This window comes from Lactuca serriola, chromosome 7, assembly GCF_051521515.1.
Source record: "Lactuca serriola cultivar US96UC23 chromosome 7, Lser_US96UC23_V15, whole genome shotgun sequence".
Taxonomy (NCBI): domain Eukaryota; kingdom Viridiplantae; phylum Streptophyta; class Magnoliopsida; order Asterales; family Asteraceae; genus Lactuca; species Lactuca serriola.
In genome coordinates, this window is record NC_136414.1 from 82,772,597 (window position 1) to 82,790,034 (window position 17,438).

Sequence of the window (17,438 nt, forward strand, 5' to 3'; positions counted from 1 at the left end):
GGTCAATTGTGGTGATGCCACAATTTATCACAACTAGATCGGGAGCCCCCGCGATGCGGGGGTCAGACTAAACGATTTTGTTTGTTGTTTTCTCTTTGTTGAGGGGATGGAACAAATGCGAATATCCTCTGTTATATGTCTTTTTGTTTTTATTGGAATGCCTTTGTTATGTGTTGACAACAAAAGATGAATACATGAATGATTGGACTTTCTTATCTATTTTTATGTTGAAGACAATTAGTAATGTGACAAAATTTTGACTTTATGTCCAAAACCAAACCGTACGGTTCCGTGACCGACTACAGAATAGACAATTTCCAGGAGAACAAAACTTCATAAACGTGATTCACATGTGGTTTGCTATGTGTGGGCATTACGGTTTATATATGGAATGAGAGAATAGGCATAAACGATAGATTATTTCTTAGAGGTGCATACAAGTCTGAAGCCATCGGACTGTTCATAAGGATAGCATCAAAAGAGGAAACGATTTACAGAGATCATGGATAAGAAGATGACAAAAGAGTTCGTGATTTTGTTGTTGTTGATCAGTCTATGTATGGCTGATCGTCTTCTGGAAGTGTTTTGAGTAGTTTCTTGAGCTCCTGGATGGTGGTTTCAGTTTCCTGTAGATCGCCATGACTCTTTTTGATGCCACGTACGTACTGTTGGAAACCTAAAGGGATAGGGCAGAATAACTTCACCAGACCTGCAACAACGACTATACCTGGATGATGACGTGTAGATAATTTCATGCTCCTTTCAGAAAACCAAAAAAACGCACCACAATACTCGCAGACACAATCACTATCCCCCAGGTCAACATACTGAGGAAGAACAGGCGGAGGCCTCATCCGTCCTGGCCGCCGACCACGGCGAGCAACATGAGCAACCTAAACATAAGGAACAGCTAGCCGACGTTGAGGCGCCATCACCAGCAACAGCTGAGGGCCCAACATCACCGCAAAGTCGTTTCCGCAGAGCATACATGACAACATTTAAACGCAACGAACACACAAAAAAAACTACATCGGGAACGAAAATACAAAACCGTGACGAATAGAAGATAAGAAAACGGAATAGAAAGCATACATATATTTTACGTGTAGACAAAGGAGGGAAGGGGAAGAAGGGAATGGAGACGTCTGAACCGCGAAAAGGAAGAAAGAGCACTGAATGCACAAGGTTCGAAAATACGGATAAAGATGAAAGAAACAGACGTGGGATTAGTTGAGAAGAAAGAGCAAAGAAGACACCCATTAACTCATTAAGCCTATATATATATATATATATATATATATATATATATATATATATATATATATATATATATATGTCTGTCCAGATTAATTTGCCTAATCCATTAAGTAAAAAAAGGAAACAAGTCAACAACACCTTTAAGCGGTGTTTTCTTGATAGTTGCTAAAAATTGCTATCTTTATAAACAAAAGGACCATTTTTGACAAAAAAAACATATAAGTTCTCTGTTGCCACAAACTATCCTCCTTATATATATATATATATATATATATATATATATATATATATATATATATATATATATATATATATATATATATATATATACTAATAAAAGAGTAGTCCTTTTGCCAAGTGTCATAATATTAGAACTCCTAATTAATATGATGCCACTTGTTATTTTATTAATTCTCCATTTTAAATTCATTAAACCTCCTAATTAATGTGATGTTATTTGTCAATCTATTTATTCTTTATTTTAAATTTTAAATTTTATATTATTGTTTTCATTAGTTCACAAATAAAAAGAGTCTAATATATATATGATAAATTAATTACACATATTTATTTGAATCAATAATTATAATTTTACATAACTAATAAAAAAATCTCTTAATTCATAATATATTTAAAATTTTATATAAAATAATTGATTAATAATTTTGAATTTTTTACTATGAATATTTAATTAATTTTGTAACCGTGATTTCCACGGGTTATAAACTAGTATATATATATATATATATATATATATATATATATATATATATATATATATATATATATATATATATATATATATATATATATAAAAGAATAAGAATGTGGTGTTTCTACATTTCACTGTATCATTAACATGAAGTGATGTTCATATCCCATTATCTTACCATATAAATCATATTTATGGTTAGACTAAATTAGAAAAACACTATAGAGTGTTTGAATTTTCTTAAATCATTTAGAAATCGATGAATTTGGACTAGTAAGAATTTTTAAGTGTTTGGTTGGTATAGTTTGAAAAGGAATTGGAAATCATTATTTATTTAAATTTAGTTTGTTTATAAAGAATTCGGAATGTATTTTTGTCAAATGACATAAATACCCTTTTTTGTTTGTTTTATAAACAATTTATAAAATCGAATTATAATATTTATAAAAACAACTTTTTTTATTGGTACTTTACATAACATTTCTAAAATAATTTGTAAATAAAAATAAATAATAATAAACGCGCTTTATCCATACCTCAATCAAAATAAGAATAAAGAAGGATTGTTTACATAAGTTTTTAAGTTTTTTATTATTGACTAGGTTATAACCCGTGGACACCACGGGTGAAATTGATAAAAATAATTTTAATTAAATTATAAGGTAATTATTGAGAATGATCATAAAAATAATAAATATAGATGTGTTGTGGGTAAATTCATAATGATTTAATGATTGGTTGAAACTATACTCCTTATCTAAAATTAACAATTTTAATCCGATTTTACTTTAAACTATGGATAAAACAACATATACCTACGTGTAAATACATGATCCTTGAGAAACAAACATATTATATATGCAACATAAAGTAACAAAATTACGGTACCAACTAAAATGAAGAACATATGCAGTACGTATACATTGAGACAACGATGCGTTATAGTCTTTCTTGGATTTTCTATTATTCAAATATAACTTTTTATTTTTTTTCAACTCTCTGTAGTGTCCGTGGCATCCCTTTTCTTGCTTGATAAATAATGAAAAAGAATATATTAAAGTTAAAAATAAAATTAATAGTCTCAAAGTAACGGTTACGGAAGATTGGTAGCTCTTGTAATTCGAATACGCTTCAATTCACAAATTGAATAATAATGAAATAACAAATAAATTATAGCTATAAATCATTGTGAGTAGTCAATTATTTCGAAACAAATATTAATTTACATATTTATATTATTTGTCTTTAATTTTTATAATGTATGATTATGCAAAATATTTAATATGGTTTGACAATATTTGTAATGTTGTTTAGGAATAAATTAATTAAACATGTTCATATATTTATAAATTGAATTCACTTATAACCATAATATATAAAATGATGTTTTTCTTTTTATATGAAATTTTAAATTAGAGTGACCGACACATAGTAGCTACCAACAACCCAATTTCTTGCATTAACCCTACACCCCAAATGTCTATGCAGAGACCGAATTACTGTAATCCTGAGCCGAATTCACTTGTCCGACACACAACATACCATCGCTTGTTCTCTATTTTTCAAAGAAAACTCAATCTCCGCCTCCATCGATTAAAGATCAGATGCAGATAAATCAAACGGATTCTATTTCAAACATCTTAGATTAAACACCTTTTGTTAGTTTCGATTACAAATCAGAACCAAGGTAGTGAAATTTGAAGTGTTAATCCAACTACGAAGCTAAGATTCAACACATATCTCCATCTATTGTTCATATTTCTTCATTATTGTAAGAAAATTTGAATATTTACATATAATCACTTACATGTTCAATATGCAATATGCAAGAATATTCTGTTTGAAAATGATAGCCTAAAGACGTTATCCGGAAAACGGAAATGAAGACCGGTGTATTTGAAAAGATCGAGTACTTTGAAAATTTTCATCGAAAATAACTCTTCAATTTTGAAAATAGAAAATGCTAAAAATTAGGAGATTATTGTTGGTCGTATATATTCAAAACTAAAAATAAATTTATTTTAATGATTTATCTTCCATATTTTGTGAATATAAGCTCAATCTACAAAGAAATTTAGCTTAAATTCAACTTAAACTATAAACGAATATGACAAAAGTGGAGATTAAATTGAAATACAAAAAAGAAAAAGGATTCAACATGTATGGTATTGAAAAACATGTGTAGTGTAAAATCATTTCTGTAGTTTTTTAGTTGGTAGTGAGAGAAGGATCATTAGGTTTATTTATTGCTATTATAGCGAGATTATATACAAGTTTTGTAACAAAAAAGGGCAAAAGTGTCCAGATCTGTTAATAAAAAAATATGCATATTTTTTATTAGTATATAACACATAAACAGAAAAAAAATAAGAATTAAAACAATATAAATAAGAGTAATGTCATAAACATATGCGAAAGTAGGTTGCCCTATTAGGATTAATGTCATTGAATAACATATAAATATAAATTGAAGAATGCAATAATTTCAGTTTTTTGTTATAAAAGGGCATGATTGTCCATTTTTGTTACAACAAAATACGGGAAACTAATTTTTATTAAAATATAGCACAAACAGAAAATTTTAAATAAACAAACAATTACAAAATAAGATTAATGTCATAAACGTATGCAAAAGTAGGTTGCCCTATTAGGAATGCCAATATTTGGTATAATGTAACAGAAAAGGGCATAAGTGTCCAAAGCTAATAATACAAAGAAAAAAAATAAAAACAATATAAATAAGAGTAATGTCATAAACATATGCGAAAGTAGGTTGCCCTATTAGGATTAATGTCATTGAATAACATATAAATATAAATTGAAGAATGCAATAATTTCAGTTTTTTGTTATAAAAGGGCATGATTGTCCATTTTTGTTACAACAAAATACGGGAAACTAATTTTAATTAAAATATAGTACAAACAGAAAATTTTAAATAAACAAACAATTACAAAATAAGATTAATGTCATAAACATATGCAAAAGTAGGTTGCCCTATTAGGAATGCCAATATTTGGTATAATGTAATAGAAAAGGGCATAAGTGTCCAGATCTGTTAATAAAAGGAAAAAAAATAAAAACAATATAAATAAGAGTAATGTCATAAACATATGCGAACGTAGGTTGCCCTATTAGGATTAATGCCATTGAATAACACATAATTATAAATTAAAAAATGCAATAATTTTAGTTTTTTGTTGTAAAAAGGGCATAACTATCCATTTATGTTACAACAAAATACAGACAAACTAACTTTTATTAAAATATAACACATAAATAGAAAATTTTAAATACATAATTACAAATTAAGATTAATGTCATAACCAAATGCAAAAGTAGGTTGCCCTAATAGGAATATCATTAATGTCACAAAAATTATATAATGGCATTTTTTTGTCATGGAATAACACAAAAACACGAATTAAACAACACAATAATTTATTTTTTTTGTTAAAGAAAAAGAATGACAGCTTTATTCTAAGATAAAATAAAAGGGCATAATTGTCCTTTTCTGCAAAAAATGATGTAGACTAAATAGTAGAAAATATGTCTTTGGTTGTGATACAAGATATTGGTCTAAGCATCATTAATAGTAGGATGTCCTTATAATCAATATCATTTAGCATACTGTATAGAGTTTATAGAGAAGAAATGTACAGAAGGAGAATAATATATAAATAATCAAAATAAGAACACACGATTTGTTAGAATTACACGTAGAGAATGAAACAACGATGCTTTACCAGAATTGCAGAGTCTTTTTGGGTTTAGATATGAATACGAAACAACTAATAAAGACGACAAAACTTAGAAACTTTTTAGGGATAAAATTGTAATCGATTTGATTCCTATTATGAAGCATATATATTTGGAAAATGATAAAGTAATTTAAAAAACACTGCTGATTTTATGCAATATCATATCATAATCATAATGTTTGATATTTAAATTGAATTTTAATGCAGGTTGAATATGGTAACCGAATTGCTGATTTGTAGGAGTTTGTGTGGATTCGTCAAAGAAGCAATGAGCGGGAAAACGTTGATAACACAGTTGTGGAATGAAGGAGGTGTAAAAAAGGGCCACATGTACTCCTTAGGAGTCTTTTATTAGGATTAGATTCTGTACATAACATTTTTTAATCCACCCAAATTACTCGAACCAAACACCACCTAAGCTACTCAATGAAGAAATTACATAGTACAAGCAATTGCCTAATTACGAGGATAATTGACCGATTTAACCACTAAGTTACATAGTACAACTAATTTCCTAACAGCCTCAATGTTCAATGATTTCCAAGTTAAAAGGAAATTGTCCCAATCACTATCACATAAAGCATAGAGATGAAAATCACTCTCCCTACATAGTAGAATGCCCTATCAAAATAACCTTTTAAATACAACAAAACTCTCAAAGCTATGTCCCAATGTTCAACTTTACTTGAAAGAAGCCAAATCCTTTTCGTATGCTACTTCAATACCAAATAAAAATTCTTTGAGTACACCCAATTCTTTGTAGACATCAAAAAATAAACCTTAGATTTTGAAGACATCAGATAAACCTATATGGCTCGAAGCTCGAGAATAGTAAACAATAGTTAAAAAAAAAAAAAAAAAAAGTCGGACAAAAAATTTACGACCCATATATCAATAATGGATTATTTTTCTCTACTATTACTTAAAGGAGGAAACATGCTTTATTTTACCGAATCCTAGGTTTAGATGGGATTTGAACCGGGTCGGACTATCCCCAATCTTTTTATGCACTTCTACTCCAAAACATGTACCACTTTTTCATTGCACAAAACATAATCGAACAAACACAACCATGGAATCACTATTCCTACTTCATTAATTGTTTCATCCCTACAAAAATACAAACAGTCGACCACATCTTCTACAAAACATCTCCCCAAAAATCAAGGGAGTATAAAGTTACAAATTGACAAAAGATTAAACAGATTTCTGAAAACCTTTCTTCCTCACTATCCACTCAAACTTGCTCTTCAACTCGAAAACAGACCCATGTTTGAAAGGAGTGAGAATTAAGATGGTTTTACCAAAGAATCGGTAATAAAAGTCAAACAGTCGTGTAAATTGGGAAAAGGTCAATCATGCTGTTCAAGGTCTCTGGTAAGAACTTTCTTGCAAATAAGTAACATGGTCGATTCACACTATTCCACATACAGGGCGTAATCGTCATTTCCCTCTGCAAGATTCTTGTTGTAAATAAGAAACCAAAGCCGAAAACCCAAGAATTACAAAAAAGAAAAATACCTTTTCATCACTTGTAACATGAACACTTTCAGAAATCGACTGCAATTCATACAACAAGAACGCGTTAAGATGGTAGAATTTTAGGGGAGATTTGGTTTGTGAAATGATTTTGGAAGGAATGGAATCCGTCAAAGGAATTGGAATCGTAATCTGTCATGCGCGTGGTTGGCAACATATGGATTGGAATTCGATAATAAAATTAAAAACTAAATATCTTGATTTTTTTTAGTTTTGTTAATTTCAATACATATGACAACAGGGTACTTTGGTCTATCAATAAAAAAGGAAGAAAGTAATTGGCTTCCTTCAACCACCCCTCCCTTGGGAATGGTGAAATCCATCAAACATGGAATTTGAACCATTCTCATGGAGTTCAGTTCCATCCACATGGCAAACCAAACACACAATGGAATGGAATCCGATGGAACTGGAATTCGAGATTCCATTTCCATCAGATTCCATTGAAATTCAAGATTCCAAACACTCAATGGAATGGAATCTGATGGAACTGGAATTCAAGATTCCATTGGAATTTGAGATTCCAAACATGCAATGGAATGGAATCTTGAATTTCAATTCCATCGGATTCGGATATTCCCACCATAAATGAATTATAAAAATAAGTAAAAATATACCGAAATATTTTTGATGAGCTGTAAAGAGACGTCCTTCTTCCGGTAGGATTTCGGATGCCATTTTCGTTCCGACCAATCAACATGTGTCACCGACCAGTTTGCTACCCCATGTGGATCAAACATCTAAAAATTTGAATCACAAAATTAATTAATTTTAAAGATAAAATCCAAATCTTTTTTCTAGAAATAAGTACAACACAAAATGAACGATAAAACCCCAAAATTTCTCACATGAAATAATGTTGGCAAATAATGTTCATCAGCATAGCAATTACGCCCATCCATACCAGGCTGCAGTCAAAGAAAAAGACATCAGAATAAAAAAAAAAAAAGAAGTTATTCTTCCAACAACCCCTGAGCTGGCCCACACTGTGTCCTGTACCATATCAGGTACACAGTGGCCCACTAAGTGGCTGTCATAAAGCCTAGCAATCCAGATTGGAACTGAAACTCCCACACTGTAGCTGCTGAGATTCAAATTTTAAAATGGCATAACTAGTGATGCCAAATTCATCAAATATATATATATATATATATATATATATATATATATATATATATATATATATATATATATATATATATATATATATAAACTTGAAAAAAAAGGAATTCTCACCCGACAATAATCTCGGAACTTTGTATAGTAGAGACTATCGGCCATAACAATAATAGCATGTTGACGCTTCATTGTGAACCACTGCATAAAGTACAAAATTACCCTTTGCTTCAATTTCAAATACAAAAAATTGTAATAAGACTACAATATCCAAAATAGTTCAATATTATATTACACCTGAGCACCCTTTCTAAAGAATTTCTTTTCAACTTCAGGTAACATACGGTTGGAATATCTACCACTTCCATGTGGGCCAGGATCCTCAAAGCTGGACAACATTTAAAAACATCAGAATTACATAAAAAGTGTTATATTTACATTTGACTTTTTAAGTCAAGCCAACTACTTTCAAATTGCATATTTGATATGAAACTTGTTACTAAATGGCACCAAGAACACAATATTTGTACTACTTGTAATCAATACTAATGTAAATGGCGATTTTCCTGCCAAAAAAACTGTTAAAACGCATTGAATTTGAAGTTGTAAAGTTTCATGTTTGACTTCCAAAGTCAAAGCTGTCAAGATTTTTGTACAAACCTGTCGATGAAGCTGATGTTGGTGTAGATAAGATAATTATATACATAGTCAAACCCACGCAATGGTACACAGCTGAAAAAAACAAGAATTTGACATTGACCAATATACCCCTGTCAGAAACTAACACAAAATGCTGACCTGTCAGAAAGTAACACGAAATGCTGATTATCAGGATCCTTCAATGCATTCGCCAAAAGCCGTTTTTCAGCATCAACCATTGAAATTTTCCCCCAATCTACCTGAACAAAATATTGACCAATATACCCCTTGTCAAGGGTAGTTGTATCTGTATAGCACTAGCATGATAGGTGATTTTGATTATGTTTCCACTGGTTATTCTGTATGTATGTATCATTGGATGACATATATAATTATATATACATATGATGTTAAAGCTTAAAAGTTTTTAAAAGTTGCTATTTTTTTTTTTAACATAAAGATTATTGCTATTTCACAATGTATATAACAAACCTTGTCACTGCGAATTTCACGATTTTGGAAATATCGACTAGAGTGGACCGGTTTGACTCTGGATGCATGAATATGGATCGAAAATTTACCTTCATGACCCTACAAATTATGTAAATAAGTCATCAACTAGAGGGGTAAAGCTGTCAAAACACAATTTTAAAGAAAAGAAATGATCGTTGGAAGGTGTTTGGATGCACATTTTTAAACTGATTATTGCCAACTTGAAGCACAATAATGAGTTTCTTAAAGCAACTTCTTATGCTTTTTTCAAAACTTGATCATTTTGACTTCAAATCATCAGAAAATCATAATTGTAATGAGTTTAATTGCACATCCAACATCCTTTTGGATTAAAAAAAGGGCGAATTCTTATTTCTTACATACCTGAAAAAATTTATCCCACAATCTTTCAAAAGGTAATGATCCAGGACTCAAGAACATGAAAGCAATCTTGGGATTTTTTGTTTCCATTTGGGAGTTTAATATATTCTTAATTACAACACGAGAAGCAATCTCTTCATCGGTGAGTTGTCTTTCAGGAGGTGGAAGCCATCTGGCAATGGTTTTACAGCTAGAAGACGAGAAGATATAACAGGCAGTAGAGTCTCGAGGTGGATGAATGTATGCGACAATTAAGAAGATGCAAACTAATGAAACCAATATGATAATCCATTTGGGTTTCTTTAATTGAGAACGATGGCGAGGTGGATGCAAAATCTGCATATCTTTCATGCCCATAGGACACGACTCAGTGGATTCGTTTATAATTATGCATCGCACTATGTAATGAATTATTCGAATCTGCAAACAAGAATATAGAGTTAAATGAAATCGCAAAATCGAAGCAACTGATGTTTATAGTTTTTGTAAAAGCAATTTATTAAACAAAGATGGAAGTCAAACCTACCAATCTAAGTCAATGTCACACAATCCATCCAAATCCCAAATGCATTTCACATAAACACGAAACTTTCTTGGAATAAAACCCTTAAATGCCACGCAGAACACATGCTTTTACGCTTACAAACATGTATGAAAGTGATAGTGATAGTGATAGTGAATGTAATGCAAATGTTTTTGGTTTTGAGGGTAAACCCAGGATAGAAAATCAAATTTTTATACGAAATTAATTGAAATTGAAAGCGAAATCAAAAGCGAACCCCCCGCCACTTTCAAATTGGGGGATTGCCCTTAAAGAATCTTGAATTAGAACGAAGAATGAGAGATGAGGAGCAATACCTGGTTCAAGCGATCTTTATCTGAATCTTTCTTTACTAATTATTCTCCGATTAAAGCATCATCTCTCAAATGGGTGTCAAGATCTGGAAAAAGTGAAACCCAGAAACGAGTTGGAGAGAAAGAGAACAGAGTAACTCTACGGATGATAATTCGATTGAAGAGGATACAGGTTTGTATGATTTTGTTTGGATATATGAGTATGTGTGCTTATGGATGAGTGAAGAGAGAAGGGAGTGATGGATTAAAATCAAGAATGGTGTTCTGTAATTGGGTGACTGCTGCTGCGTCAACAGAGTCCAAGCACGGGAACATTTCAGCCGGCGAATTTTGTAAGAATCAAATGTGGATTACAAGTGGTCAAAATATATGGAGTGGGAAGTTGGTGAGTCAGTAGATTAATAATTGATTTGGTTTAAAATTACATTCACCAGTAACTATCAAATTATTCGCCTTAACATGATACAAAAGCTAAGCAACTTTTAATTTTATTCATATTTAATCATTGAAATATTTTTTATCTTTGAATAATTTGAAATTGTTTCTATTTTACATTTATGATCGGTTATAAGGATAATAAGGGTAAACTATAAACAGTTTTAAATAATTAAAAGATGAATTAAACATAAGAAAAGCTCAATGAGTAAATATGAATAAAATTAAAAGTTCATTACATTTTTAAGTCATTATCCATTATATTATTGGAGCTTTCACAACCTCATATTACATTCTAATTATCTTGAATCACATTATTTTCATGGAACCAAGGTGCAAATTCTATTGTAATATGTAGTTGGATAAATGATGTCCCCTTATAACCTATAAAACTTTAATTATAAATAGAAACATAAAACATAGAATGAATAAAGAAACTCTCCTTAAAAGTTTATCTTATGGACTAAGATTAAAACCATGAACTACACCATAAATGTATTTGTATATATTGTACCTTTCTCCATAAATTGATAAATAAAAAAATAAATCTTAACAAAACGAATTGTGAAGAGTTTACTCCACGATATTAAAACAAGCTAAACCATGACACCATTGAAGAAGCTCATGAAGGACATAGTGGTCCACCACTTTCGGGAATATAAGTACACCATGGTAGACTAGAAGGTGGAACACGCCCCTTCGGAAGGGACTGGAAAACAAACTTATTCGGAACCTTTAAATCGTTGAAGTAATTTTTTCTTGCAAAAATCTTTTAACTTTAACGGGGTTTTGTAACATCTCAAAAATGATAACAAATTTAAACTTTTCAAAAATAACCCATTTACTCAGAAAGTGTTTACATAACCATTGTTCCCAAAAACATTATTTAAAATCAGAGTCTCCTAAGATCCAACAACATAAAACCCATGATGTGTACAGTCATGCCTTTGCATTATCACGATCCTCAAAAGTACTTGAAACAAAACTAAAATTGCAATCCAACGCTTAGTGAGTTTCCCCCAAAGTACCACCACATAAACATAAGAAGCAACAAGATGCATAGAGAACCTTCAGAATGATTGGACCGCCTCACTGGGCCTTCAACCTATCTGGATCGTTCTTTGGGCCTTCGGGCCGATTGATCTGCCTTGCAGGCCTTCATTCAATCTGGACCGCCTTAGATGTCTTGGCCTTCAGTCTCAGATGGTCTGCCTCAACCCAGTAAACCATAACATATCAACATACATCATAACAATCGATATCTAGCAGATATAGGTAGTCATACCGATCTAACAGATCACTATAGCATAGCAACATCCTACATACCAGGACACAGATCCAACAGATCACTACGACATAGCAACACCCTATATATTAGGATACAGATCTAACATATCACTACAACATAGCAACATACAACAAACTTGGATATCTAATCCAATGGGTCGGCCTTAGTGTCTTTGACCCGTAAGTACAGTAAAGAAAACTCACAACTCAATCCGAATACAATCTAAATAAATCTCTGCTCCAATAACCGGCTCTACTCGACTCTTAATAATCAAAACATTCCTTATTCTAGATTAATAACAATTTCCCCAAATACCCTTGGTCAAACTTGGTCAAAGGTCAAAGGTCAAGTCAACACCCAGCCGAGTCAACCCAGCCAAGTACGTTGGGCGTACTCCTCTGTATGTCGGGCGTACTCACTGGTTGACCAGGCGACGGGGCTCTGACCGCTTACGCGTAGCGTACCACTTGGTATGCCTAACGTATGCACCTGATCATCTCTTTTCTCATTAAGAGCTTAATACATCTAGTCCTTACGTCCAAAGTTAGATTCAAGCCCCAAATAGCGTCCTTGACCATAAAGTTTCCAACTTCATGGTCTTGCATGGCCAAAAAGTGCTTAATACTAAAACCCTTATCTACTTAACCCATTAAGACCTTGTAACACATGCATGAGAGGGAATAAATGATCAAGTCCACATTTTTATGCCTCTAAGCACCTCAAAACGTCTGAAAGAACGTCTTGAATGGATTGAAATAACTCATACTCAAAATAGCCAACTATCGGGACCAAAAGGACACAAATTCAAGGCTAACTTAGATCTATTCTTATCTTTCATCAAGTTTAAAGCTTTTTACCTCAAGGTGATGACAAATGATGATGAGATTCTGGATCCAAAGAGTCTTACTCCTCTAAGATGATTTTCTCTTCTTCCTCTCTCCTTCAAGGTGACCAAAACACACACTCAAAGCTCAACATGAATCAAAAATAGATTAAGGTTTGTTTAGGACAAAGGTAAGCTGGAGGCTAATGAAAAAAAGGTAAGTTTGGGGACTTAAGGATGTTTAAATAGAGTCCAAACCCTAAAAATTAGGGTTTGTGGCTCACCCACGTACGCCCCACGTACTCTAGGAGTACGTTGGACATGAGTCCACCCTAATATTTAAAAAAAATGCCATTATGGGTCATTTTGCAAACTTTCTCATACACAAGGGCCAAAATATAATATTTCTTCATACTAGGGTTAAAATTGAAAATACATCATCGTTGGGATGTTACAAGTTTGTAGCTTCGTATAGACCAAAACAAGCACAACCAAGAAAGCACAATGAATGCTCGATGGCTTCATTTTTATAGCATGTTAAACCGTTTCTTAGTTTTGACTATTGACTTCATGAATATATTAAAATAGGAATAATAACTTGAAAAGGTAACGAGCTTTCAATTTTGTTCACTTTTAGTCATTGAACTTTTTTCGTGCTTGATTTACCCCTGAATTATTTGAAATTGTTCATGTTTTACCCTTATAACCGGTCATAGGTGTAAAATGTGAAAAATTTCAAATAATTCATGGGTAAATCAAACATGAAAAAAGTTCAGTGACTAAATGTAAACAAAACTAAAAGTCTGTTATCCTTTCAAGTCATTATCCCTAATAACAATAATAATAATAATAACAACAATAATAATAATAACAACAACAATAATAATAATAACAATAATAATAATAATCATAATAATAATAATAATACAAATTTGCAAAATAGTTTTTTGGTTATAAGAAATAGGGAAATGACTTAAAAAGACAATTAATAACACAAAATTTGTTCTTTAGGTCTGTAAAATTTTAATTGCATTCAATAAAGAAATAAACTTTTTTATTTTGGTTTAAAAATACCAAGATTCAAAATAACATTAGTATTAGTCGTGACATTGCGAGTTTGCGACAATATCAAGCCTGAAGCTTTTATAAGTCATAGCGAGTCACGTCATTTGTAAAGTGTGACGTAAGGAGATTATTTTTTATATAGTAAATAATTTTATTTTTTATATTCTACTATTATTCTTTTATATATATATATATATATATATATAATGACTTAAGACGACTTTTTGTTAAAGCGTGGCGTCAAGTACAAAGCTTTGAGCCATGACGCGACATAACGTCGAACTTTTTATAACCTTGAAAAATACCAACGATTACGATTTTTATCAATTAAAATATCAACAAACACTTTCATTTCTCTTGCCACATCTAACTAAAAGCCTCTTGTAATCATTTTTCTCAAACCACAACTGATAATCGTTAGCAACGCCAAATAACTTTGTGAGGTTCCTATTTAATTGGTAAAAATCAATCCATTTGAAGTTGTGATTTGAGAAAAATGACTACAATAAACTTTTAATCGGACATGGAAAGGACAATGATGATTTTTGTTGTCACTTTAACCTTTGAAAATTGTAATCGTTTTATTTCAAAATCAAAATAAAAAATTGGTTTGCTTACCAAAGTGTCTTTAGCCTAGCGGTAAGGAGTGATTCTCTCAAATGAGAGACCATGAGTTCAAGTCTCACTAGGAGACATATGTGATGTTTAAGATTAGATTAGGAGTAGGATAGTTTGTCGTTTCAAAAAAAATTGGTTTGCTTATTAGATACAAGTAAACGTTTAGTGACCTAAAGAACAAATTTTGGATTATTGTTTGTCATTTTAAGTCATTTCCCTAAGAAAAATTATGGTTTTGAGTAAAAAATTTGATGGTGCATAATAGTTCAATTTTAGATACTTTTAATGATTTTGGTTTCTATACATTTAAAATTACTTTTATATCGTTATAATTTTTCCAGTTTTTTTAAATTGTTATAATACCTAAATTAATTTAATTTACCTTTTCTTTAACTTAAAAAATACCCCCTCTTCCATCTTTATCAACACTGATGATGATGAGATGAAGCCACTTCATCACCAACACAACCCTGTTCGCCACATATATGATCTGTCATCCTTTTACGTCTCTCTCATTTTCTAACTCATATGGTGGACATTCATCGTCCTCACTATACCCACACACGGAGTTCATTTTCATCACCTACCATAATCTCCAGTAAATCTAGATCTAAAAATTCCGTCCACTTTGTAGCCACCACCATCAACGTTATAGACTGCGTCAGTGAGAGAGAAACACCCTTATGAGATCTATTCATCTTCTCCGTACACCTGCAAACCCTAATGTTGGCGGTGTGGGTGGAAACCGTGTAGGGTTTTATTCAAAATCGTTTTCAAAAAAACATTAAAAATGGCAACGGAAGCGTTAAAAACTTGAAAAACCATTTTATACCCATCAATGATCATTTTGCAATCATAGGAATAATAAATCAACCATTGATAGAAAATATTACACCATCTGAAAAATTTTATTCTCATGGAAGTTTGGAATTTGATGAAGTGTAAAAATAGCTCAGAGCTTCTCTACAACTATCCACCAAGCAAGATTAAGGCACCAAATATATTTGTCTTCTCTTATAAACATGTGTCTAAATCATATTTGAATCTAAAGAGTTTTCTTATAGAATTTTTATTTAGAAAATATTGATATTTACTTTATATTTCTATTAAGGGATCTAGCTCTCGAAATAAGAATTAATCATTACAAAATATGAATGTAATCGTTATGAAAAACGCTTATCTAAATAATCAATCATATAATTATTAACTGAGACATAAATTTAGTCAATCTAAATTCAAACATACATTGTTCAAAGAAAACATTGTTATACGATACAAGTATTTTATGATCAAAACATAAATAATAAACTCCGAGAGTGAAGTTCCAACTTGTTTTCTCTCAACTGCTTACTCTTCTTGAATATCTTTAAACATTTACAAATATTATATTAACATAAAGTGTCAAGTACTCTGGTGTTAAATGCAAAGTATCAATTCTATCTTATAGATACCTGAATTACTGATCCGATTAGTATTTCTCAAATAAGGGAATCAGTTCCTCTTTCAGTGTCCTATTTCTTAACAATAGAAACAAGATCCATCTTTAAGGTCATTTATGGATTTCTTGGGCCTAGTGGCATCATTTCCATGAAGTACAGTCCTCTTAGAGCATACAATGTGACTCTTTTTAGCCTTGCTTTCCTCCAATGCTTGGCATATGTTTGAAATCGGTTCTACCATTCTGAAGGTACATCTGCTTAACTTGACGGAACATCTGATATGCTTCTAAGTTTTCCAAGACTTTTTGAAAGTCATGAATAACTATTCTCAATATGATGTCAAATACATTTAGCATCACAATGATGCTTCCACTAGGCATCATGTTCAAATTTATTTCTTATAGAAAGTTTTTCAGGAATATGGTCTTTAGTAAAATATAATTTTTGATCCTCTTCATGAATATCCCTCAAGGTACGAAACCATTCTTTGAAATTATATTCTTCAAATGTTAATATTTCTTGTGTTAGGGTTCAAAGTTCTCATTGGATGTGACTTATCCTCTTTGGATGTGTAATGGGTTTAGAATTTCCTATAAATAGGAAGTGCGTGGCCCCTATTTTATGCAAAAACCATTTGTGAGATTAGTCTAGTAAGAGAATTATTACATACCCACTTTGTAATAGCTTACTAGATTAATGAGAGATTAAACATAATTATTTACTCTTTATGTTCTTCATGATGGATTGATTCACTTAATCTTTACATTTTCCGCCATTGTCATCATAACCGGGTCACTACAGTTGGTATCAGAGCGGGTGTTCTTAAAGTGTGCTTGAAGTCTTCACGAAATTGATCCATGATGACAACATGATTTGGTGAATCTCAAATTGGTGTAAGTTCTTCGTTTTTTAGAGTGTTTTTGGTTCTAGAAATCGAATTGTTCTTTGATCTTGATTCAAATTCGATTTTCCCTCTCAAGAATTCATGTGTTTTCACTTTCTCTCTTTAAAATTCATGTC

At 31.3% G+C, this 17,438-nt stretch overlaps 1 protein-coding gene across 2 annotated transcripts; it reads right to left on the minus strand.

The window, feature by feature from the left end:
- Positions 1-6,781: 6,781 nt before the first annotated feature.
- On the minus strand, positions 6,782-11,104 carry LOC145061552 (glycosyltransferase BC10-like). 2 transcript variants are annotated; one of them, XM_079009063.1, is made up of 11 exons: positions 10,754-11,104; positions 9,899-10,315; positions 9,515-9,613; positions 9,182-9,282; positions 9,044-9,115; positions 8,681-8,771; positions 8,504-8,584; positions 8,116-8,175; positions 7,885-8,007; positions 7,250-7,288; positions 6,782-7,181 (listed from the first exon to the last, which is right to left on the minus strand). In XM_079009063.1, exons 2-11 carry the CDS (start codon positions 10,250-10,252, stop codon positions 7,053-7,055), a joined length of 1,149 nt encoding a protein of 382 aa, XP_078865189.1. In that variant the 5' UTR covers positions 10,253-10,315; positions 10,754-11,104; the 3' UTR covers positions 6,782-7,052. The 2 variants fall into 2 exon arrangements, with proteins under 2 accessions (XP_078865189.1, XP_078865190.1); XM_079009064.1 differs by lacking the exon at positions 9,044-9,115.
- Between the last annotated feature and the right edge of the window lie 6,334 nt (positions 11,105-17,438).